This window comes from Chenopodium quinoa, unplaced genomic scaffold (genome assembly GCF_001683475.1).
Source record: "Chenopodium quinoa cultivar QQ74 unplaced genomic scaffold, ASM168347v1, whole genome shotgun sequence".
NCBI classification, from domain to species: Eukaryota; Viridiplantae; Streptophyta; class Magnoliopsida; order Caryophyllales; family Amaranthaceae; genus Chenopodium; species Chenopodium quinoa.
In genome coordinates, this window is record NW_018745003.1 from 5,366,500 (window position 1) to 5,392,182 (window position 25,683).

The 25,683-nt window shown below is 42.4% G+C and overlaps 2 protein-coding genes across 2 annotated transcripts; both read right to left on the bottom strand.

Annotated features, from left to right (window-relative positions):
• Positions 1 to 65: 65 nt before the first annotated feature.
• LOC110708093 (glycerophosphodiester phosphodiesterase GDPDL7-like) lies at positions 66 to 3,429 on the bottom strand. Its single transcript, XM_021886203.1, has 9 exons — positions 3,295 to 3,429; positions 2,896 to 3,192; positions 2,653 to 2,765; positions 1,996 to 2,494; positions 1,846 to 1,887; positions 1,473 to 1,754; positions 1,215 to 1,360; positions 612 to 1,095; positions 66 to 488 (listed from the first exon to the last, which is right to left on the bottom strand). The coding sequence occupies exons 1-9, from the start codon at positions 3,392 to 3,394 to the stop codon at positions 190 to 192; spliced, it is 2,262 nt and encodes a 753-aa protein (XP_021741895.1). The 5' UTR covers positions 3,395 to 3,429; the 3' UTR covers positions 66 to 189.
• Positions 3,430 to 5,800: 2,371 nt separating this feature from the next.
• On the bottom strand, positions 5,801 to 7,472 carry LOC110708094 (temperature-induced lipocalin-1-like). Its single transcript, XM_021886204.1, has 2 exons — positions 6,968 to 7,472; positions 5,801 to 6,387 (listed from the first exon to the last, which is right to left on the bottom strand). The coding sequence occupies exons 1-2, from the start codon at positions 7,352 to 7,354 to the stop codon at positions 6,202 to 6,204; spliced, it is 573 nt and encodes a 190-aa protein (XP_021741896.1). The 5' UTR covers positions 7,355 to 7,472; the 3' UTR covers positions 5,801 to 6,201.
• Positions 7,473 to 25,683: the final 18,211 nt, after the last annotated feature.

A 25,683-nucleotide genomic window follows, 5' to 3' on the forward strand; every position in this document is an offset into this window, starting at 1 on the left:
TTCTATGGAAGAATTTTATGTTCCCATTGTACATCCAAGTATTTTGTCCATCAAAACTAGACTCCTGGTATGAAGTGTACTGAGATATAATTACCGATGATTGGGGGAATTTTTTTTTGTTACAATCTCAAACTGGGGCATACAACATTTACAAAATATTCCGGCAAAAAGCCTTCAAGTACTTCATTGTTAGTGAACTGTTAGAATCAAGCTGAGGGCCAGTGCCAACACTAAGGAGAGACATAAACTGGTGGTGCTCCTCCCACTTTCACTCTTCTTCTGATCTGCAGGTGCAGGAGCTGCTGGGTTTTCCTCCTTAGAAACTGGTGGAAGAGGTGGGTCTACGATGCTGGCTGCCTCAAGAGCCGGAGCTGGTGCTCCTGATGGAGGAAGTGTTTGTGGCGCAGCTATTTCAAGCAAAGCCCCTGGTTCCACTGGACTTATCGGGTATTCTAGGTTTGTATTTCTTGGATCTGAGCATGGGCTTCCTTCAAGTTTTGCAAGATAAATGTATAAATCTTCTGAAGTAGTGGTGGTAATAAAATTTTGGGACTTTTTTAATTAGGAACTGACAAAATTAGGGAAAGAGGGACAGGAGTTAGAAGACTTACTCAAGTAAGCATTGGCTGTAGCCGGGTAGTCAGTCACTACTGCATCAACCTTGAGGGCCTCGATAAGGGTGGCTAGCTCTACCAAAGGATCGGCAAAAAAGTCAAATGCCAAGGTGGTGTACTCATTGTATAGAGGGGAGACATGTACAGAGATATTTGCTGCATGCATCTCCTCGACGACTTTGGTGAAGTTACTAAGGAAAAAGGCTGTGCTTTTGAAAATGCTGGGCCTCCGGACATCAACAGCATCTGCGTATTTCTTGATTTCATCCACCGATGGCTTTGGGGCATCACCTATTATGTCCATGATATCATAGACTCTATGGTATGACGGGACTTCCTTAAACTTTGCCAGCACCGAGGTATCATCTGATTGGATCATAACTTGCTGGGTCGATTGCTTGTCAAATGTGGCGTTGCTCAAGGCAGTGGTGACAGCACCTACTATGTCTAGACCTTTCTTTGAGGCTAGGTAGGGTGCATTCTGGTTTCAAACAGCAAAAACATTGATGAATACAGTTCAGAGACTACTTGTCAATTTTTTTTCTCTCAGAAACTTAACAATAGTTGAAATTAAGATGCGCCATGAAGATTTTGTCTCACCTGTATGTTGATTAGAACTCCAGTAACTGCTTCAGCCTTGGCAAAGTTAAGAAACTCAGCTAGGGTTAAGAATTTGCCCTTGTTCTTATTTGCTGGATTTCTTGGCAAGCCTCCCATATCTTGTGACAGTGGGCTCGTCAGTTGTGCTGAAATGACAACAATATTCCTTTTTTTCAGTGCTAGTATTAATTCATACAAATTCGAGAATAAAAAAACTAACTGTATTTTAGAATATGGAAAGTATTATGAGAAGTTTACGTTTCAAGCTTCGGATCTCGCTCCAAGTGAGATCAAACGAAAATATTCCTTTCATGGGTTGGATTTCAGGGATGTTGGAGGATCGAGACATGAAGGTAGTGATGGCAGTGGTATCGCCCAAAAGGTCAGCTGAATCGAGGCAGAATGCTACACCATCCTTCGACATTTGGACTGAACAGTCAATTATATCAGCCCCATCCATGACCGCCTTCTCATATGCAAGATCAGTGCATCCTGCATAGTCTCCGCTAGCACCATTGTGACTAATTATTAAAGAGTGCCCTGTAAAAACAGAAACCAAAATCCAACTTAAAATCCTGCCTCCACTTGGTACAGCTTCAAAAGAGAGAGGAACCAACTATGGGATTCTCACCTTTCTTAGGCTTGCTAGCATTTTTGTTGTGTGCTAAGCATGCTGCAAAGGAATAACAACTTTTAGAGGAGAGCGACAAGCATAGAACAACTAGTTCAATTTTCAGTATAAATCAAATCAAGTACTGGTAACATGTCAGATATCACATACCAATTGCTTCGGATGCTGTAGGAGCGAAGTCTGTGAGCACACCATCAACAGAAAACTGACCGTTATCAATAAACTGCAAGTACTCAGCTGTTGGGTCATAGCTGTAATTATAACTGCCAGGGAAATCATTGGCGAACCCAGAAGCATATACTTCAAGGCCTTGTTTGTGAGCATCAGTTACAAGAGTAGAAGGTGGCATAAGATACATATCCTTGTTAACTGGCCATATATATGTTTTGGGGACCAGAATGCCAGAAGCAAATGGCTTTATAGCCGCAAGGTTTTTCAGTATCTCACCATATGCCTGGTTGGTTGTAGGCTCAATTGCTTCAGGTTCTAGAAACCTCAAAACAAGTTTGGTCCGGACTTTGTCCACTTTAGCTCCTATACTTTTCAAGAAGCCGATTTCAGGAGAAGATATGTAATTGATTCCTGCAAATCTCAAATCCTGAAGGTATAATGCTGGGCTGATTTTGTGCTGGTTGTAGAACAGGTCATACTGCCAAAAAAAGGCATTAAATATAGTCAATTCACTAGATGCATTCTCACTTAAAATACAAATTGCACTCCCCACTATTTTGCTTTCTTTTCTTTGATTCTTTCAATCAGATGGAACAATTGATTGACAGTAAATGTGATAGTGCAATTTGCGCTAACCTGAACATTTAGCCAGACTCTTGGAGGTGGTTTGCTAATAGAGGTCACATCTTCGACTATCAGTAATTGTTGACCATCAAAAGCATTGGGTCTAGTCAGTACATTCTGGACAGCTGCAAGGTACAAAGAAAGAAGCAATATGGTTTGTGGAGTCAATTTAGATACTTTGCAGCAAAAAAAATAACACTCCAAAAATCAGAATCACCAGAGAAAAAATAGAGAAATATCATGTGAATGACTTACAGGTTAAATTAGGTAAAAGCTGATCTGCAAAATAATCAATAGCAAACCATCCACGCATATCTTTTCCGTTAACATTGTATGTTTTTTGGCCTTTCGGGAAGAGGTTGGCTATATTGGTAGAATTGTCAAGATTTAACTCTGTTTGGCAGAAGCCTACGCCATCCTTGGTTAGTTGCAGATCACAATAGTAAATGGAATCAGGTAAGCTCACTTGTGACACAAAGTCATATGCATATCGACTCGAATCAGGAAACAATCCGGAAAATCCTCCCCTTGCTATCACATCAGGCTGTTTCCCTACACCCCATACATATATCAGAATAGCATTATTCGTTCTGCATGCCTGCGTTTTTATGGATGAGAAAATTGTGTAGGATTAAGTTCAAAGACATATATTACCAGTTAATGTCAACCATGTAGGGGGGGCTGGATTTCTAGGATGCTTCTGTGCTGTGATTAACTCAATCAAGAGGAATGCTACCACCAAATACTTTATCATTTTATTGATTCTCTTGATTGATTTTGCTCCCTGTGAGCGTTCCCAGAATAACTATATTTTTAACTAAGTTAGCCAAAAATCATATACACAAAAATAAATTCCATTAACCAAAATTACCGTTTTTCTGTTCTTCAGTGCAAAAAGGAAGAATATCTGCAGTCGAACCTGAAACAGCAAACATACATTTTTTTATTACTAACATAGTTTGCCTGTTGCTTTTATTGCCTTTTTTTTACACAGGTGATAAACCATAAAATCTGATCTTGCTGTAATTTTCTAAGAATATCATGAAACCCGATCCTGCTGCAATTCTAAAAAAAAACGTTCCACATTTGTTCCTTCACAAAGTCATATGTAAGGTTTGATAAAATCCTTACAGTTTGATGTTATAATAATTGTTGCTTAGAAATTATTTGACGCGCATTTACTTGCGTACATGGATGTATGTTATTGTAAATCTCTAAATGCCCAAGGATAAAATGAAAAACATGGAAATGAAAGCTGAATAAGAAAACAAAATTTAAATGAAAAGAGATGGAAGAAGAATGTAGACTTACAATGATCTCAATACAAAACAAGAAAGCTAGCTCCAAAAACACGTTCCCCGTCGAGTTTCAACAAAGAAGATGATAAATAAAAATTGGCCAAATTAAAGGAATGTTAATGGAGCACAATGGCCAACGATGAGGAGCTCTTACATACAAATACAATGGCAATAATTATTTATTAATTTATTTATTTTTAACAGGAGAATTTATAACTCCCACGCATTAATCTTCTTGGCGTTAATTGATATAGCGGAGGGATGCAGCATTTACTAAATTAAAAATAAAATAAAATGTGATTACTATTTAAACAAAGATGACAGGTTTTCAAATTCTATAGTTACCACTAGTCCTTATATCTTAATTTACCTTTATTTATTGACCCTCCACCTTTTTAATTTGCGTGTTAATTTCGCGGGAATTGCAATGTTGATACAGCTCGACCCCCCCCCCCCCCCCCTTAGGCTTTTTAACAAATTATAAAGAAGTGACTCTATTTCTACAGTTCCTAAAAACAAGGATGGTTTAATTTATTTACTTATTACATACTCTTGAAATGAGTGAATGACATTGCATCGTTTGCATGTTTGTAGATACTTTTATGTCTTGGCTTTCAGTATCGTAGGTAACTCCAGGGCTGTTTTTGAGATTTCGGAAGTCCGGGACAAACTAATATATTAGGGGCTTTGGGGCCCTATAAATTAAATTATACGAAGTGTTTTTTTTTTTTGTTTTTTATTTTATTTTATTTTTTATTTTTAATGTTGGAGAGTACATAATTCTTTTTATTACTTTCAACCAATAATCTAGCTTTAGCTTGTGTGAAAAAAATCTAATAAAACATCAAAATGTAATTAAAAAATAGCTAATTGATAGCATATGATAGCACATACTTGTATCATTTTTGAATATATAATTAAAAAATAGCCTATTCTGCTAGTTTTAGTTTCACTTATTACAGGTTTAATAATTCATATAAGTTCAATTAAGTTTAGGAAAAATAAGTTTGATAAGGTTACCTAATTACAAATTACAAAAAGTATGAATAAGTTCATATTAGTTCAGTTAACTTCAGATAAGTGAAAATCAGGTTAATAGAACACACCCTAAATGGCAAAATTTACAACCCAAGGGGGTGATTTGAGAAATTAAACCCCCTCCAAAGCTTTAGTAAGTGTTTAATGAGGGAAGTGTGGTTAAAAGAAGAACTGTATCAATTACAGTAAATTTAGACGATGACAAAAATCCGGCCAGAGGTAGCCTATTACAACATATTACCATTAGGTAATTTCTTATAATATTTTTTTAATTAGAAAGTTTCCAAAAAATTCTGAGTTTTATATTAAATAGTTTTTTGACAAAAAAATTCAAATTTATAAAAAGTTGATGATTTGAAAATACACAATAAGAGGATTCCAACAAGATCTTGTATGACTATGTTTTCTCTTAACAATAAATCACAAAAGCTAGTTAAAATAGAGTTTGTTAATTGTCATCTAGTTTAGAATGGAGAAAGTAGTTCATGCTTATGCACTACTTGGGTACCAGGTTCCGAAACTGATTCCCTCCCATTTTGATTCTGGTTCTAAATATTCTGGACCCAATTCTAAACGGCTCCGGAACTGATTCCAAAATCTCAGACCTGGTTCAAACCGGTTCAGGGACCGGGTTCTTTGTTTTAATCAGGGCACCAAGTTTTGCTCACCTCTAATAGCCAATATAGGAGTGTTGGAAATCGGTGGTATGGGCCCATTAGATATAGAGGAGCGTTGGATTTCGGATAGTTCAAATAACTTACAAGGATATCTGATGGGCCTATGTGAATCTTATTGAATTCAAAAGGCCCAAATAAAGCCGAAAATGTTGGAATATACACGATTGATTATATTGGAAACTTTATCAAAGCTCTAGCCTCTAGGGGAGGTTATGCTTATGCATCATCAGGTCCAATATCTTAACTTCTCTCACTCTAGGAGACATTGGAACTTTAGTCTGAATGTCTACTGTAACTAAGCTAAGAACAAGAGGATCATCAGACATTCCAACAACACTACACTCTAACATTCACCTAGACATGAGAAGGTAAATGAAAAGTAGGATATAAATAGTACAAATAGAGCATTCCATTTACAAGCAGCACTATAGGACACAAAGCAAAGAGAAATCAATCCAGTAGTTGTAGATGCAAGACTGGAGACAGACAAAACTAGAGCAGTAAGGGAAAACAGATGCAGGACTGCAGTTGTAGGAAATCCATTGTATTTATTTGCCGAAGATGGATTTAAACCACCAGACGCCTTTGGTGTCCTCGGGAGCATCATCAGCTTCCGGTGGAGGGTCAGCTTGAGGAGTCTTGTGAAGTTTGCTGACATCATAACCCTCGTCAGTGGCCTTCTGCACCAGCTGGTTGTATATCTCCTCATCCATATGAGGTGTCCGGCAAAGAATCTGTACATACGTTATTATTATAATCAAAACTCGACTTAGCTTATGTATATATCACTTCCCACATAATAAGTCTTAATCAGCTAGCTGAACAAATCCCATATAACAAGTCTTAATCAACTTACAGTACAACAGTTAATATAATTTCCAAAACCAGTCCTAACAACTTTCTGAACAAGCAAGCAAATTAATTAAGGTGATATACACATCCCTTGAGTCAATTGGAGCTTGAATCACGTAATTGGGTTTGGGTGGGCTTGCACCACTGAAGCTCAAGCTCAAGCTCAAGCTCAAGCTCAGGGATCAAACAGCCAAAGTGATTCATAATTCAATGTTTTAAGCTAATTTACCAGGCCAGTACAATACTCGTATTATTGTAAGTAACTGATGATATTGAAATGCTATAATGATTCGGTATTTGAGCCTGATCGATCGGAGGTTTTACAATTTACATGCAAACAGGAAACCAGTATTTGCAATTAAAAAACGCTACTGTAGTTAGGTATTTTGTATTTGCAATTAAAAAATAGAAAAAAGAATAGTATTAAAAGAAAATAGAAATAGAAAGAAGAAAGGTGAGTACCCAGAGATATCGGCGAGAAGGCTGGCCAATCAAGGCATACTGATAATCGTCGTCGAGGAAGAGAATCCAATAGTCGCCAACAACAGGGATGATGGGAAGGAAAGGAGGGACATAGAATTTAACCTTGAGCTTAGCCTCATCGGAATTGGGGTCGGCTTTGTAGGCGGAACCCTCGATAGAACTCCTTTTTCCGGCACTCCAGGTTTCGTTGAGAACATGGACGGTGGCTCCGTCAGGGTTGAGCTTGTAAGTGGCTCTGGTGTTGACGCCGTCTTTAGGCTGAAACCTTGACGGAAAAGATGCTATTTCATACCACCTTCCCATGTATCGCTCTAGATCCACCCCTTTCACCACTTCCATCTCCTTCTTAGTAGTACTACTGCCCATCTCCTCCTCCTCCTCCTCCTTAATTCTTTCTTTCTTTATCAATTAATTAATTAATTAGAGAAATACTATGTTACTATGTTCTAATTAAAGAATGGTATGTTGGGGGATTGCTTTTCCTTTACTATATAACCAACTCTATCTCATATCTGATTTTGAGTTTTGACAACGATCCCATCAGGTTGCTCTTTCTTACGTACGTGGCTATCTTCCCACCTTACATATGGATTTTTTTTTCTAGGCTTTTCTATTCCAGGGCCCCACACCCCCACGTTGTTTTCTTTGTCCTCCTTCTTCTGTTTTACCAACAGCCCCTTGATTCTCACTTATGTGTTCTACGAGTATTCCAAATTATTCCTTTCTTTTCACACTACTTCACGTCGGCTCCCATTTATGCTTCACATATCCTAACTACTTATGGCTTATGGGTACGGACTATGGTTTATGTAATCAACAACGATACTCCTTTCTAATTTTTTTTTTTTTTTTGGTAACTTAGTGTGGAATTCTCATTTAATGTTTATAATTTGTTTCAAAATTAAAAAAAAATCATGTGTCACACGACTTATAGCTAGTTATTACTCCCTCCACTTTGGTATAATCGCAAATTCGCAATAATATGCATGATACATAGTTTTAGAAAAATTATAGAGTGGGGGGTAAATTGGGAGTAATATGAAGTATAGTTGGAAGGGATATACTTTCTCTCTCTCTCTTTTTTTCTTTTCCAAATCACACAATTTGGTGAAAAGTTTAACGATGTGTTTGGATTGAAGGAAATGGAGGGAAATGAGGGGAAGAGAAAAGGAGAGATGTGATATCTTTCTTTGGATAACAAATGAGGAAGGAAGGAAGTAAATTGGAGGGGAGAGAAATGGAGAGATTAAATTGTAGGAAAATGATCCCTCCAACAATGTAGAGATTTGGAAGGAAAACTCACCATTCTTCCCTCCCCTCCCTTTCCCTCCCATCCTCTTCTCCTCCCTCCCCTTCTTTTCCTTCCTCTTTCTTTATCCAAACACAGTGTAAAAGTTCAAATGGTGCAATATAAAAAACAAAGGAAGTATTTAATTGTTAGTTACAGAGAGAGAAAATTAATACGGAATAAAATAGTAGTGGGTCCTTACCAAATAAGAAACTGTTATAATTATTACCCCCCTAGTCCCTTTAATTTTGCCCCATTGTCATTTTTAGGGTCAAACTTTAAAACTTTGACCATAAATTACCTTTAATGTATAAAAGATAATTTAGTCATGAGTGGTTTTGTTAGATTCGTCTCATTGTATATTTTATTAATATCACGTTTTTATAATTTTTACGTGTATGGAAATAAGGATATAGACGTTTTAATAAGCGTTTGGAGACCGTGCACAATTAAATGGGGCAAAAAAATAGGGACAGAGAAAGTATAAAGCTGAAATAAAAAAAATTGTTGCGGTTACTACAAAATTGAGGAATAAAAAAAGTGGAATATTCACATTTCAAGGCCTAAAATGCATGCAAGCTTCCTCATCAAGGAAAGACCGAAAGATGAATAAGAAATACGAAGCTTCTTGAGTTGCTCCAAAATTGATCAGACCAAAGGAGGCATAAATTTATTTACACAAACAAAATAGCAGAAATAGAGTTTCGAGTTTGAGCTCTTGGGGTCACGTCAGCACGTGGGGTCTCGGAGGGCTCGTTTTGGAGAAAAATGTTGGCAGATAATTAAGAAACATAAAGAAAAAAAATAAATGGTTATTAAATAACCATGCATTACCATTGAAAATTAAAGATGTTTTCAAATATAGGGAAAAATAACTAATGGTAATAAATATTGCAGGCTAAATTTTAAATGGTTTAGGTTGTTTTAGGAAAACTATAAATTGAGCATTTCCTTCATTTGTATGCAATAATTTCAAGAGAAAATTTGAGAGAAGAAAAATAACTCAGAAAAAAGAGGAGTTGTGTTTTTTGCACTTTAGTATAAATAGACATTTTGTTTATGTAATTTATTTCTCCCTCAAATTTGATTAAATAGAAAATTTGCATTATTTTCTTAACAATTGGTATCAGAGCTTGGTTGACAATTAGTCCACATTACGATAAAAATAAAAACGATCCTAAAAGAAAAAGTCAAATTTGAGTGGGAGAAATGGCTGCAGACAAAGGAGAAGTTAAACTTGAAAAATTCGATGGTAAAGATTTTGGATTTTGGAAAATGCAGATTGAAGATTATTTATACCAGAAAAAACTCTATCAACCTCTGGAAGAGAAAAAGCCAGATGGCATGCAAGAAGCAGAATGGAAGCTTTTAGATAGACAAGCGCTTGGAGTTATTCGATTGACGTTATCACGCAATGTGGCGTTTAACATTGCAAAGGAAACCACAACGGCAGGTCTCATGAAAGCTCTCTCTAATATGTATGAGAAGCCATCAGCCTCCAATAAAGTTCATTTGATGAGGCGGTTGTTTAGTTTGAGGATGTCGGAAGGTGGATCGGTAGCTCAACACCTTAATGAACTCAATTCAGTCACAACCCAATTGAGTTCTGTTGAAATCAAATTTGATGATGAAGTATTAGCGTTAATACTTTTATCTTCCCTGCCAGATAGTTGGAATGCTACAGTCACAGCTGTGAGTAGCTCATCGAGAAATAACAAGTTGAAGTTTGATGACGTTCGTGATCTGGTTCTTAGTGAGGAGATTCGACGAAGAGAATCAGGTGAATCTTCATCCTCTTCAGTATTTCATACAGAGTCAAGAGGAAGAAATTTAATCAGAAGGAATGAACGCGGAAGATCAAACTATCGAGGACAATCCAGAGATAGGAGGTCAAAATCCAGGAATCCAAATAATTTCCAAAACTCAAAGACTGTGGAGTGTTGGAATTGTGGAAAGATTGGGCACTATAAAAATCAGTGCAAGGGAACACCAAAAGGCAAAGAAGTGAAGGCAGAGACAAATGTCACTTCTACCGGAGAAGGTGATGATGCGTTGATATGCTCATTGGAGAGCAAAGAAGAGTCTTGGGTATTAGACTCTGGAGCATCGTTCCATGCTACTTCTAATAAAAACTTTTTTGAGAAGTATGTCCATAGAAACCTTGGACAGGTATACCTTGGTGATAACCAACCTTGTGATATTGTTGGTCAAGGTAATGTCAAAATTAAGTTAAATGGGTCAGTTTGGGAGCTGAAGGATGTCAAACATGTTCCCGACCTAAGAAAGAACTTGATCTCTGTTGGGCAGTTGGCTCGTGAAGGTTACACTATAATCTTTCAAGGTGATAATTGGAAGATTTCAAAGGGAGAAATGATAGTTGCTCCTGGTAAAAAGAATGGTACTCTCTATTTGACAACTGGAGTGTGTTATTCGATTGCAGTTGCAACAGAAAATGAAAATTCCAAGTTATGGCACGAAAGACTTGGTCACATGAGTGAGAAAGGAATGAAGATCATGCATTCAATTGGAAAAATCCCTAGTCTAAAATCTGTGAATTTAGACATGTGTGAAGAATGCACACTTGGAAAGCAGAAGAGGGTAAGCTTTCAGACATATGGAAGAACTCCAATGAAAGAAAAATTGGAGCTTGTTCATTCTGATGTGTGGGGACCAACAACCACCCAGTCTATAGGTGGAAAACAGTACTTTGTGACTTTTATTGATGATCACTCTAGGAAAGTATGGGTTTACTTTCTAAAATACAAGTCCGAAGTGTTTGAAGTTTTCAGGATATGGAAAGCTAGGGTTGAAAATGAAACAGGTATGAAGATCAAAAGATTCAGGTCCGACAATGGCGGAGAATATGAGGACACCAAATTCAAGAAGTTTTGCTACGAGCATGGTATTAAGATGGAAAGAACTGTGCCAGGTACGCCTCAGCATAATGGCATAGCTGAGCGGATGAACCGAACATTGACAGAAAGAGCCAGAAGCATTCGTATACAGTCAGGTCTACCAAAACAATTCTGGGCAGAAGCAGTCAATACAGCAGCTTACTTGATCAATCGAGGACCATCAACCCCATTGGAGTACAAATTACCAGAGGAGGTATGGAGCGGAAAAGAGATCAAATTGTCGCACTTAAAGGTATTTGGTTGTGTAGCTTATGTGCACATTAGTGATCAAGGCAGAAATAAGCTTGATCCTAAATCAAAAGTTTGCACTTTTATCGGTTATGGCGAAGATGAGTTCGGATACCGCATTTGGGATGATGAAAGAAAAAAGATTATTCGTTCAAGAGATGTAATTTTCAATGAGAGAGTCATGTACAAAGATAGGCATAAAATTGAGAGTTATGAAACAAATCAAAAAGAATCTACATTTATTGATAAAGATTATGTCCCAGACAGTACGATGCAAGAGTACACTATCATAAGTACTCCGCAACAAGAAGAACAGACTGTACAGGGCAGTACATCGCAATCAAATGACATACAACAACCTTCTTGTCCAACTCCTACACTAATAAGGAGTACTCGACCACATGTGCCTAATAGAAAATATATGAATTATTTGTTATTAACTGATGATGGGGAACCAGAAGATTATTATGAAGCATCCCAGACCAGAGATGCTAGCAAGTAGGGGCTTGCAATGAAAGATGAAATGCAATCCCTGATTTCAAACCAGACATGGGAACTAACTGAGTTACCCATAGGTAAGAAGGCCCTTCATAACAAATGGATATATCGAGCAAAAAAGGAGCACGATGATTCCAAGAGGTATAAGGCTCGATTAGTTGTCAAAGGTTTTTAACAGAAAGAAGGAGTTGATTATAATGAGATATTCGCTCCTGTTGTGAAACTCAATACCATTAGAACAGTGTTGAGTATTGTTGCAATTGAAGATCTTTATCTCGAGCAGTTAGATGTGAAGACTGTATTTCTTCATGAAGATCTTGATGAAGAAATATACATGCACTAGCCAAAAGGTTTTATAAAAGTGGGAAAGAGCAGATGGTATGCAAACTTAAGAAAAGTTTATACGGGCTAAAACAAGCCCCAAGACAATGGTACAAAAAGTTTGATAACTTCATGCACAAGGAAGATTTCCAGAAGTGCAACGCTGACCACTGTTGCTACTTCAAGAGATATCAATCCAGTTATATCATCCTATTACTTTATGTTGATGATATGTTAATAGCAGGTTCTGATATGAATGATATTATAAAGTTGAAGCATCAATTGTCAAAGGAATTTGACATGAAGCACTTGGGTCCAGCAAAGAAGATTTTAGGAATGCAAATCACAAGAGATAAGCAGAGAGGCACTTTGCAGTTATCACAATCAGAGTACATCAAACGTGTTCTTCAGAGATTTAATATGGGTGATGCTAAGCCTGTTAGTACACCGTTGGCGAGTCATTTTCGTCTATCAAAGGGTCAGTCCCCTCAGACAGATGAAGATAAAGAATATATGGCCAAGGTTCCTTATGCCTCGGCTATTGGAAGTTTGATGTATGCAATGGTTTGTACAAGACCAGATGTTGGACATGCAGTGGGAGTTGTAAGCAGGTTTATGTCCAATCCAGGAAAAGTCCATTGGGAAGCTGTTAAATGGATTTTGAGGTATTTACGAGGTACAATTAATAAGTGTTTGTACTTTGGTAAAGGTGAATTGAAAATACAAGGTTACGTTGATGCAGACTTTGGCGGTGAAGTCGATAATAGAAAGAGCACAACTGGTTATGTATTTACAGTTGGAAATACAGCCGTAAGTTGGATGTCCCAACTACAAAAGATTGTTGCTTTATCCACTACAGAAGCTGAGTATGTGGCAGTGACCGAAGCTAGTAAAGAGATGATATGGCTTCAAGGTTTGTTAGATGAGCTGGGGTTCAAACAAGTGAATAATATTTTGTATAGCGATAGTCAGAGTGCTATATGATTAGGGGATTTTGCTCCCACCAATCGGAATGCGCCACGTGGGCCAATCAGGTCCTGCCAAGTGTCCCCCAGATGGAACTGTCAGGGCATGCCACGTGGCACACGCTTATTCGTCCACCTTGGACCTGTTATGTCATGACACGTGGCATACTCCATGCCTAATGGAGAAACCGGCCACCCAGGCCCAACTTCCGAGGGAAGCCCAATCAGCCCTAGGTTAACCTAAACCTAGGATTGGCACGTTTCCCAAGGTTATAAATACCTCCCTTAATCCTCATTAAGGAGGGATTACGGAAAAAACACATTGATTACACACAGAGTTACAGGCTGATTACGCTAAAAAACTCACATTAAACACTCTCACCTAGAGAGACCCACTCACTTTAATTTCCGCATTAATTACTCCTTAATCAAGTACTAACTTGACCGTTGGAGGCGGAGCTCCCACCACCAGGAGTCTCCGTTATTTTGCAGGTACAGGCGTCCGGTTCCAGTCTCGGAATTGTAACTCTCCCGCAGGACATCAGAAAACCCCGAAACATTTGGCGCCGTCTGTGGGGAGAGTACTTCTGAGATGGCATCCAAGTCTGTACCGACTCCTGAAGAGAGGCGTCCCCTAGACGACCCTCAAGTTCAGTCGGACCACGATACTGAGAGTGAATTTGAAGTTGAAGCTCACACAGCTTCAGACGGGACCCTAAGGGCCCGACGTACCCGTCATACCGAAAGGAGGGAACGGGAACATCTTCATACAGGAAGCGAGCCAGCAGGCGCACCGCCTGTTCGGCAACAGCCGACTGATGGGTCTGCTCCCATCACAAGGAACGAACTCATGACCTTCATGAGGGACTTCAAGGGAGAGATTCAAGAGTTGATCAACAAGAAGCCGCCTGCTCTGGTCAAGGAGCAGTCGGCTAAGAAACCCTCCACTTCACTGAAGAGGAAGCCAGTTCAAGGGCGAGAGGCGACTCCTCATCCTAAATCTAGGAAGCGGGAGCCACCTGCCCTTGATTTCACAAAATTCCGTTTTCCTACAGGAAATAGGAAACGTGTTCGTCATATTCAGGCGGACGGGTCGAAGCAAACATTCACAGACGCTCGGCTACTGCTAGAGCAGAAGAAGAGTGACCGATTGTCAGAGTCGGCCTCTACTTCAAACTTTCAAGACAGTCTGTGAAATGCCTCGATGAGGCATACTCAGTCGTATCATGAGAGTCAGTCAGACGGCACCTCCCGTCAGTCCGGCTTTCATAGCGACCAGGCGGTACCAAACTTACCATTTGTGCCGCAACAACAGTATTTTTTGCAGCCACCTCCGTTTGGTGGACCTGCAGCAAAAAACGTCCAACCTATGGACTGGCAGCTACGGTTGCTTAGACTTGGTGAACAACCGTCGGCCTTCTCCAAGGAAATTACTGAAGCCGCTCAGCCGGCCAAAGTGAAAAATGTATTAGTAGGCGCCTATGATGGCACTACTAACCCAGAAGACCATCTTATGGCCTTCACCAACCTGATGTACCTTCAAGGGTTGGATGATCCCACCTGGTGCAAGTGTTTCCCAGCGACTCTCAAAGGAATCGCACAACAATGGTTCGGCAACCTGCCGACTGGTTGTGTAAATAGCTTCAGGACGCTTGCTTACTTATTCACCTCCAACTTCGCCATGAACATCCCTGCAAAGAAGACGACCCTTGATTTAGGAACAATTCAGCAGGGCGAGAAGGAGGGGCTTCGTTCTTACATCAGGCGTTTTAACCTGATGAGAATACAGATTCAAGGGTTACCGGATGAGGTAGCCTATACTGACTTTTTCAGAGGTCTCAAGGACGGGTCGACCTTCAAATTTGACTTGGTCCGAAAGAGGGTGGCGACTCTTCAAGAGGCCTTGATTGAAGCGGAAGCCTATATACAGGCGACTGATCTTTGAAGTACGGGAAGACAGTCGGACGGTAAAAGGTCCGACAAAAAAGAAGGACGACAGAAGCAGTCGTCCAACAGAGACGAGAAAAGGAAAGAGATCTGGGCGGCCGATTCCTCTAAACAGCCGGCCCAGAAAAAGAAAAAAGAATTCAAACCATACTCCCCAAAGTATGCGTTTAACAAGGATAACCAGTTTATCCTAAAAGAAATCAAGGGACGGATCTCAATTGAGAAGCCGGTCCCCATGAAGGGTTCTGCAAACAACCGGAACCAAGAAAAATCCTGTGCTTATCATGAAGATGTTGGTCATCACACCAATGACTGCATCAGTCTCATGCGGTATCTGGACCGCCTGGCTGAGCAAGGTGATCTTGACACTTATGTCAAGAAATTTACGGGGAACACTTCCTCAAAAAAGCAGTCGGCCAAAAAGAATCAACAGGCCGACAGCTCCGATACAGATGATGCAGTCGTCTACACCATTGCAGGCGGCTTCTCAGGAGGCAGCCCCACTATTAGGGGCAACAAAGACAATATCAGGCGGTTAGATGTAAATTCCGTTCACCAAGAACGGCCGTCCAAATACTCATTTCCTGAGATTGTCATCACTGAAGAAGATCTAGGAGGGGTAAGAGGGCCGCATGACGACCCTATCGTTATTGAATGTAAAGTGGCCAACCAGAGAGTTGGCCGAATCCTCATAGATACCGGAAGCTCCTCAGATCTCATCAGTAGCAAATGTCTGTCGAAACTAAAATATCAGACTGACTGCATACATCCGGCCTCCCACCCTTTAGTAGGGTTTGGAGGAGGAGTCGTCCACCCAGTGGGACGAGTGGATTTACCCATCCGTCTGGGCGAAAAAGGGGAAGGAAGACACATGGTAGTCCGGTTCCTGGTAGTAGAAGAACTCTCGGCCTACAACATGATTCTGGGACGACCAACCCTGAATAATTCCAAGGCTGTTATAATCCCATCTCTTATGTTGCTCAAGTTTGAGAGGGATAATGGAACAGTCGGCTCCCTAAGGGGAGATCAGAGGATGGCCCGAGAGTGCTATCTCTCGGATGTCAAGCCCACTGTTATGGCCACTGGGTCAAGTGGTGAAAAAACAGACCTTGACAATGTCAAGGAGAGTGCGCCTGTTCAAGAAGCAGGCGGCAAGAAGAGAAAGGCATCCCAGACAGGGGCCGCAAGAAAAGAAAGAAAATAACAATCATTGGCAGAGGAGCGGTCGGATGAGTTCCGCCCTCAGCCGGCTGGTGAGCATACGGACCTGATCTTAGACGACTCACGTCCTGATCGAACAGTCAAAGTTGGGACGACTGCTCTGAGAGACCTTGGTGACGACTTTCACAAACTATTGAAAGAATACAAGGACATCTTTGCATTCGAAGTCCATGAAATGCCAGGCATTAGTCCTGATCTGGCGGTACATAAACTAGCCGTGGATCCGAAAAAGAAGCCGGTACGGCAGAAGAAGCGGAACCATGGCGAAGAAAGAAGTCAGGCGGCAGCCGCCGAAGTTAAAAAATTACTTGATGCAGGGTTCATTCGGCAATGTTACTTCCCAGACTGGGTTGCAAATGTGGTGCTTGTTAAAAAGCCGAATGGCACCTGGCGAATGTGTGTAGACTACACAGATTTAAACAAGGCGTGCCCCAAAGACAGTTACCCTCTGCCTAAAATTGATAACCTGGTCGACTCAACAACCGGCCATGCTTTGATGAGCTTTATGGACGCCTACTCTGGTTTCCATCAAATTCCTTTATGGAAGAAAGATCAGGAGAAGACGGCCTTCGTCACTGATCAGGGATTATACTGTTACACGGTCATGCCGTTTGGTCTTAAGAATGCCCCGGCTACCTTCCAGCGAATGATAAACACTGTGTTCTTTGATCAGATTGGGAGAAACGTCGAGGCATACATTGATGATATGATTGTCAAGACTAAACTTCAGAAAGATCATCTGTCGGACCTCCGAGAAACTTTCGCCACACTCAGGCGGCACCATGTCATGCTCAATCCCAAGAAATGTGTTTTTGGAGTTGAGTCTGGGAAATTTCTCGGATTCCTTATCAATCAGAAAGGAATAGAGGCGAACCCTGAGAAGGTGCAGGCGGTCATCGACATGCAGTCGCCTCGTACCATCCGAGAGGTTCAGAAGTTAACAGGTTGTCTGGCGGCCTTGGGAAGATTTCTAAGCCGATCAGGCGACAAATGCCTATACTTTTTCCAGGCAATTAAGAAAAAGGCAAGGTTTGAATGGGGGCCGGATGCTTAGGCCGCCTTCCAGAAATTGAAAGTTCACTTGCATTCCTTGCCGAGGCTGGTCAACCCTTTGCCCAAAGAAGTACTCTACATGTACCTTGCCGTCTCTGATCATGCGTTAAGTGCTGTTCTCCTTGCTGAAAGAGACGGCTGTCAGCTCCCGGTCTACTTTGTCAATCACGTACTGAAAAATGCCGAGTTGAGATATCCCTTAGTGGAGAAATTTGGTCTTGCACTCTTCATGGCTGTTAAAAAATTGAAGCCCTACTTTTTGGCACATGCAGTCGTCGTGTATACAGACCAACCTATCAAGCGGCCACTGACCATCATGGAGTCGTCAGGCCGAATGATCAAATGGGCCATAGAAATTCAGAGCCTCGAAGTTACTTTCGAGCCTAGAAAAGCGGTGAAGGGGCAAGCCTTTGCTGACTTTATTGCTGAGATGACTCGTCCCCCTGACTCTCAAGTTCCAGACCAAGTATGGAAGGTATATGTGGACGGAATCTCTACTTCAAATGGTTGTGGAGCAGGCGTCATATGTCAGTCGCCAGAGGGCGACAGGTACGAGTATGCTCTACGCTTCAGTTTTCAGGCCTCAAACAATGAGGCAGAATATGAAGCTTTACTAGCCGGAATCCGCATGTGCAAGGCGGCAGGGGCAAGAAAATAGACGCCTGTTCCGATTCACAATTGATAGTGAGTCAGTACAATGGCGAATATGAAGCAACCCATCCGGCCATGATCAAGTATTTACAGGCGGTCCGACAAGCAGTCGGCTCCCTTGAGGATTTCCATCTGATCCAAGTGCCTAGATCAGAAAACAACCAGGCGGATGCACTGTCAAAATTAGCATCATCCGCCTCCTCTGATACTCCTCGAACTGTTTTTTGGGAAGTAATGGAGAAGAGAAGTATCGAGGAAGACCCTATTGGAATCCTAGACAGAAGCTCAACCTGGATGGATCCAATCAGGGCATATCTGACAAACGGTACCCTGCCGGATGATCATCAACAGGCGGCAGCACTGAAAAAACGAGCAACCAGTTTTGAAATAATAAAGGGAGAACTTCACAAAAGGGGGTACCTTCAACCCTTCTTAAAGTGTGTTACTCCAGAAAAGGGGCGAGAGATACTGGACGATCTTCACTCTGGTTACTGTGCTTCCCATATAGGCGGTAGGACGCTTGCTCAACGGACAAGGCGGCAGGGCTACTTTTGGCCTACTTTAGAAGCAGATGCAATGGAGATGGTGAAAAAATGTGACAAGTGCCAAAGGTTTGGCAAGCTAATTCACCGTCCGGCTACTAACCTCACTACCATTCGTAGCCCACTACCGTTTTCTAAGTGGGGCATGGACATTCTGGGTCCATATACGCCTGCTACAGGCGGAAGGAGGTACATACTTGTTGCTGTCGACTACTTCACTAAATGGGTAGAGGCGGAGGCTGTAAAGGGAATCAAGACGAAGGATGTAATTTCATTCATTTGGAAAAATGTCATCACTCGGTTCGGGGTTCCCATGTCTATGGTTTTTGATAATGGTCCCCAATTTGAGACGCCTGTTCTCAAAAGCTGGTTGGGTGACCAAGGAATTGCACACTACTTTGCATCTGTCGGTCGTCCACAAGCAAACGGCCAGGTAGAAGCCTTCAATAAAATCATCTCAGACGGTCTCAAGAAAAAGATTGAACGAGCAGGCGGCCTATGGGCGGATGAATTACCACATGTTCTCTGGGCCATTAGGACGACTGAAAAAGGGGCGACTGGAGAAACTCCATTCCTCCTAACTTATGGTGCGGAAGCTGTTCTTCCAATAGAACACTACGAGCCGACTCTTCGAGTAATGCTATATGACGAAGAGGCAAACTGGGAAGCCATGCGCCTGGCATTAGACTCACTTCCTGAAAGGAGGAGCAATGCTGTCTTGCGCCATGAAATTTACCGCCTGAGAATGACTAGATCATACAACAAAAAAGTACACAGGCGTCCACTCAAAGTGGGGGACTTTGTACTTAGAAAAATGGAAGCAGTTGGTAGGGCTAATGAGTCTGGCAAACTAACTCCCTACTGGGAAGGACCCTACCGAATCTGTGAAGAGGTCAGGGACGGTACCTACCGTCTGGAAACACCAGACGGACGACCGTTGCCTCGAACTTGGAATGTAGACAATCTTAAGAAATATTTCTTTTGAATGATGTAAATAGTCAAGGGCTACTTAATAAAAGTTTGCACTTAATGATCAATTTTGTACTAAGAGGGGCATGCCTGCTGAAAAACAGTCGGCTACTCTCCATGTTTAATTTTTATTTAAGAGGGGCATGCCGTCTGTACCTTTACAGTCGGCTACTCTCCATTGAGTATTTCACTCTATCTTCAGAGGGGCATGTCGTCTGTACCTTTACAGTCGGCTACTCTCCATTGAGTATTTTACTATCTTCAGAGGGGCATACCGTCTGTACCTTTACAGTCGGCTACTCTCCATTGAGTATTTTACTCACAATAGGGGCATGTCGTCTGGACATATAGTCGGCTACTCTCCATAAGAAGATGGCCGACTGGTTCCAAACACATAGCCACCCCCCTAATACTTAGCTAAAAAGATTAGGGCCAGGCCGACCCTATGCCTAACGGGCAGCTACCCTCCTTTTACTTAGCACCTACGTTCACCAAGAACTTACCAAGGCCACAGGCCGAATGATCAGACCAGGCGCCAAGCCAACTGATCAAATCTTCAAAACTAATACGACCTGTCCCAACATCATAGCAGGCGTCCGGCGGCATCCCTCCGGATGAAATTCGTCGCAGAGAGTAGCTCCCTTTTGGGTGGAACATTGCTCTATAAACTAATTACACGGCACCTATACGACTGCCCCTAAGGGCAACCACGTAGCCGTTTTTGAGACAAGGGTAACTCTATCACTAACCAAACCAGTGGTAGCAGTTGACATCTGAGTCAGATGACCGCCTGTATTACTTGGGATAAATGTAGGGGGTACCTCTTGAGTTAATAGCCAACAAACATTGGCGAATCAAGGGGTCTAGCCGGCCTCCGCCGCCTGGTACCTCTACTTCTCAAGCAAGAGTGACGGCGACTGAGTAACACCAACGTTAACTCATAGTCACTCCCTCAAACTTGGTATGGAACCTAAAAGGTTTGAGTAGACCGCCTGTTTTTCGCAAACAGGGGCTCTCAACCACTACTCCTGCTAGGTTAACAACTTGTGAGTTAAAATCCAACAAACATTGGCGAATAAAGGGGAACAACCGGCACCCACCGCTTGATACCTCTACTACTCAGTTCCTTGCAACTAAGTAACAATCATGTTCACTTGGTCAGACCACTTTCCTACTTGGTTAAATTTACAAATGACAGGACCGCCTGTCTAAAAAGGATCCAGTCTTTAAAATAGTTCGAATACCGATTGGATAAATGGCCGACTGATCGTCTATCCTGGAAACAGACAACCAGTCGTCCAGGGGCATAGGCGGCGTGACTAACTATCCGTACCTGTCTGCAACTATCGGCCATGTAAAACAGTCGGTCTAGTGAACAATTGGATATTAAAATATTCAATACTTAGACAAATTTGAATCAAAACAAAAATTCATTAAAAAGAAGCCGGTCATTAAAGACCGGCAAAATATTCAGAGCCCCGGCCCCCTGGCCGGGTAAATACAAAACAAACGGCACGCAGGCCGTGGAAAGAATACATAAAGCTTAAGAAGGGGGCAGATCTTCAATATTAGCAGCTGCCGCCTGGTCAGCACTCTTCTTGCTGGACTTGGCTTCAGCTGCATCCTTTTTTGATGCATTACCCCCAAGCGGCACAAGCGCCACTACCGGCTCCTCCTCCTCTAACGCTTTCTCCAACGTCTCTTCCTCAGCAGCCGCCAGGATCTCTTGATTATATGTATCAGAACACTGGCGGTACGTTTTTTCCCATGAGGCAAAGTCGGCATTGGGGAAGAGGCGGCCCCAAGTCATGCGCTGGATTTGAGCGGAGTCTTCCATCATCTCCCGGACCAGCTCTTTCTTCTCTTGCTCGGCCTTTTCCGAGAGCTCCTGAGTAAGACTCCTTTCCTGGGTCACCAGGCGTTCCTTTACGTATGAGTACATCTTTAGGCGAAGAGGTTTCAGCTCGGCCTTGAGATTGATGATGGTCGCCTCCAGCTCGCCATTCCTCTTCTGGGCCGCCTCTAACTGAGCCCGAACAGCGGCGGTAGCCTGCGCCTGATAATAAAGAATATCAATGGTCAGAACTTCATTTTGGGCAATTTGAAACATTGCCTTATCACAGTCAGAGGCGGCCATAGCTTTTGCAGCCTTTACCTCTTTGTTCTTCCGGTCAAGCGGCTTGCGAAGGCCGTTCACTCGGAGCAGGGCCTAAGTACAAAGGAACAAGCGTCAGTTTCCAAACAAAAAGAAAACAGGCGTCCTGGAATTCAAATACTCAAAAATATGCTAAGTATACCTCAGCAAGGACCCCTGCAATCCCGTCTAGGTCAAGGGTGCCGACACCCCTGACCGCCTCCCTTTCAGCTGGAGGAACGGCCCTGATCATAGACTTGGCCACCTCTACCAAGTCAGGCTCTTGAGGGCCGGCTGCATCAAGCATAAACAAACGGATTAGACCTAGTAAAAAAGGGAGCAAGTCTAAAATTTACAAGGACAACTTCATACTTCTAGGCGGCCCAGTTGGAGTTTTAGAAGAAGTGGCCGGCTGTGTCTCAGCCGCCACTTGTTTCCTGGCAGAACCAGGAGAGCTCGCAACAGTCGTCCTCCGGGCCTTGGGGTCCGGCTGTTGGGAAGATGAAGCTCTCGGAGCACCCGTCTAAAAAAGAAAAAAAAAGTCAGTATATGCATAAACACAACTCCAAAAAGAGGGTGAAAGGTTCGAAGCTCACCAAGGGTGCCCCCTTCTTGGGGGAGTCGGTTGAAGCTTGTTGCATGATGGAGGCCCGCAACATGGCCGCCGCAGTCTTGGAGGCGGTAATTTTGCTCATGGCGTCAGCTGCAAAAACAAACATCAAAGTTAATAAAAGTCATAACAAGAAATGTATGGAACAACAGAGTATTCGACAGGCCGACTACCTCTTGAGCACCGACTACTGAGGCCACAGGAGGCCAAAAAGTACTCGTCGTAGAGCCATTTGAAGCTCGGGACGCAGTGCAGGGTACTTGCTCTCGTACCCCTGAAGTAGAGTCGACCCTCGACTCTACTTTAAAGAGTCCTTTATCAAGGATCTCTTTCTTAGCCTTGGGGGGAACAGGATGCATGCTACGGCCGCCTGCAAGAAGGGGCGGATTCCTGTTCCACCTATTGAAGCGCTTGTTCAGCTCAGTGTCTGAACTCTCAATGATGAGGAAGGTGCTCCGCCAGTCCTTCCACTTGTTTGCTTTACCTCTCGTCATGAGGTAGCCCCTGTGGCTTGTCAATTGATACCAGCCGGTACCGCCTGCCTTAGGGGTCCGGCTGAGATAGTTCATATGGGCGAAAGCCTCGAAGCTCGGCTCCACCCCGTGCAGTTCGCACCCGGCCACATAGCCGAGTACGTTGACCCAGGAGTTTGGGGCTAACTGCCATAACCCCAACTCATACCCATCCAAGATCCGCTGAACAGCCGGATGTAATGGGAAGCGAAGCCCTGCCTTGATGGCCGCCTCGTAGCAGCCAAAGCAGGCGCTATCATAACTGGAACCAGCCGGCCAGACGACTGTGTCTTCTGGATCCGGCACAAACACTAGAAAATCGGGGCCCATGGTGTGGTTTGCAATAAAGCTCTCCACTTTCTCTTGCATGGCTGTGATTCGGCCCCGAGGTACCGTGCAGTAGTAGGGGGTATTTAGCTCTCGGTAAGAGGCGGATGGTTCCGCCCAGTTGTCCCCCTTCTCAACTGCGTGAGAAAGTCTCGCCTCTTGCAGGCGGCTGTTTTTCTCTTCTGTACCCAAAGAAGCATGGCCAGAAGAGCTTGACTCGGAATCGTCCTCCGACGAGTCCGAAGAGGACGACTCCTCCCCTCTCCCGGAGGGGCCCGCCTCCTCTCTTTGAAAAGGAGCAGATTTGTTAACTGTTAAATGGGAAGGGGTCACTATGACTCCCCCCACAGAATTGCCGGCATCCAGGCCGCCTTGTTTCACTTCCACATCTGGCGCCTGGTCAGATGTTTCACTAAGCGGCACCCTGTGGGAGGAGCCGTCTGAATTTGAGATCCTAGCTGTCTTTTTCGTTCTGGCCATCCTGCTCTGCATAGACACAGATACAGTCGGACTTTGTATAAAGGGCAAAGATGGGTCCGGAAAAGGGCAGGCGGCACTCCTAGTCCTAGATTATGCCGTCCCCGGTGACCGGCTGATCACTAACCTAGGTCGTGTCGTGTGCTTCCGTGGTGCCATTTCAAAAAATAAAAAGAAAATTAAGAGTAAGAGAACCGACAGTTACCTGAACGAGTGACGATTGATGAAGTGCTGAAAATCCTGTGCAGTCGGCTTGTCAGAACAGGCGGTAGGCAGAAAAGGTCCAAAATGTCAGAGCAAGTTCAGGGGTCCGAATGTTCTCTCACAAAGTTCTCAAGTGTGAAAATGACTCAAGACAACTCTCCCTTATATAGGCGAAGTGAGAAGGCGAAGGGTCCCTTTCAGAATTCAAAATTTGGGCGGGAAAATGTCTCGGCCTTTCGCCGACTGACACCTGTAGCAGGCCGTCGCCTGTTACAGTGCGCCACCTGTCACAGGTAACACGTGACCAGTCACGTGCCACCTGTGAGGGGCAAATGATTAGGGGATTTTGCTCCCACCAATCGGAATGCGCCACGTGGGCCAATCAGGTCCTGCCAAGTGTCCCCCAGATGGAACTGTCAAGGCATGCCACGTGGCACACGCTTATTCGTCCACCTTGGACCTGTTATGTCATGACACGTGGCATACTCCATGCCTAATGGAGAAACCGGCCACCCAGGCCCAACTTCCGAGGGAAGCCCAATCAGCCCTAGGTTAACCTAAACCTAGGATTGGCACGTTTCCCAAGGTTATAAATACCTCCCTTAATCCTCATTAAGGGGGGATTACGGAAAAAACACATTGATTACACACAGAGTTACAGGCTGATTACGCTAAAAACTCACATTAAACACTCTCACCTAGAGAGACCCACTCACTTTAATTTCCGCATTAATTACTCCTTAATCAAGTACTAACTTGACCGTTGGAGGCGGAGCTCCCACCACCAGGAGTCTCCGTTATTTTGCAGGTACAGGCGTCCGGTTCCAGTCTCGGAATTGTAACTCTCCCGCAGGACATCAGAAAACCCCGAAACACTATACATTTAGCAAAGAATTCGGCGTTTCACTCAAGAACAAAGCACATCGGTATTCGTTATCACTTTATCAGGTCTCTTCTAGAAGATGAAGTGTTAACTCTTAAAAAGATTCTTGGCAGTAAGAATCCAGCAGACATGTTAACGAAAACAGTGACGATTGACAAGTTGAAATTGTGCTCAACATCAATTGGTCTTAAAATGATAGAAGACTAGTTGAGGTTCTACTCCTTGGTGTGAAGATAGATTGAAATCAGTCTTCAAGTGGGAGATTGTTGGCAGATAATTAAGAAACATAAAGAAAAAAAATAAATGGTTATTAAATAACCATGCATTACCATTGAAAATTAAAGGTGTTTCCAAATATAGGGAAAAATAACTAATGGTAATAAATATTGCAGGCTAAATTTTAAATGGCTTAGGTTGTTTTAGGAAAACTATAAATTGAGCATTTCCTTCATTTGTATGCAATAATTTCAAGAGAAAATCTGAGAGAAGAAAAATAACTCAGAGAAAAGAGGGGTTGTGTTTTTTGCACTTTGGTATAAATAGACATTTTGTTTATGTAATTTATTTCTCCCTCAAATTTGATTAAATAGAAAATTTGCATTATTTTCTTAACAAAAAGACCAAAAAAAAGGTTTTTTTTAAAGTCATGTGCTGAACATCAATGGTCAATGGTCGTAAAATAAAGTCAATGATCGAAACTCGGTTCTGTCCTTACAATCTAAACGGTGATATAGTATATAAGGACATTTTTTGCCACCTTGGCACCTTTTCTATATAAGTATCTTTCTCACAAAATCGATCACCTTCAAGGATTTTTTTTACAAAATTTCCTATTTTTGTACTCATTTAATGATTAAACGAGCATATATTATTAAAATTAAATGAGTAAAAAAAAAAAAAAACTTGGATGCACCTTGCATCCATATATGTACATCGTCAATTTCATTGTT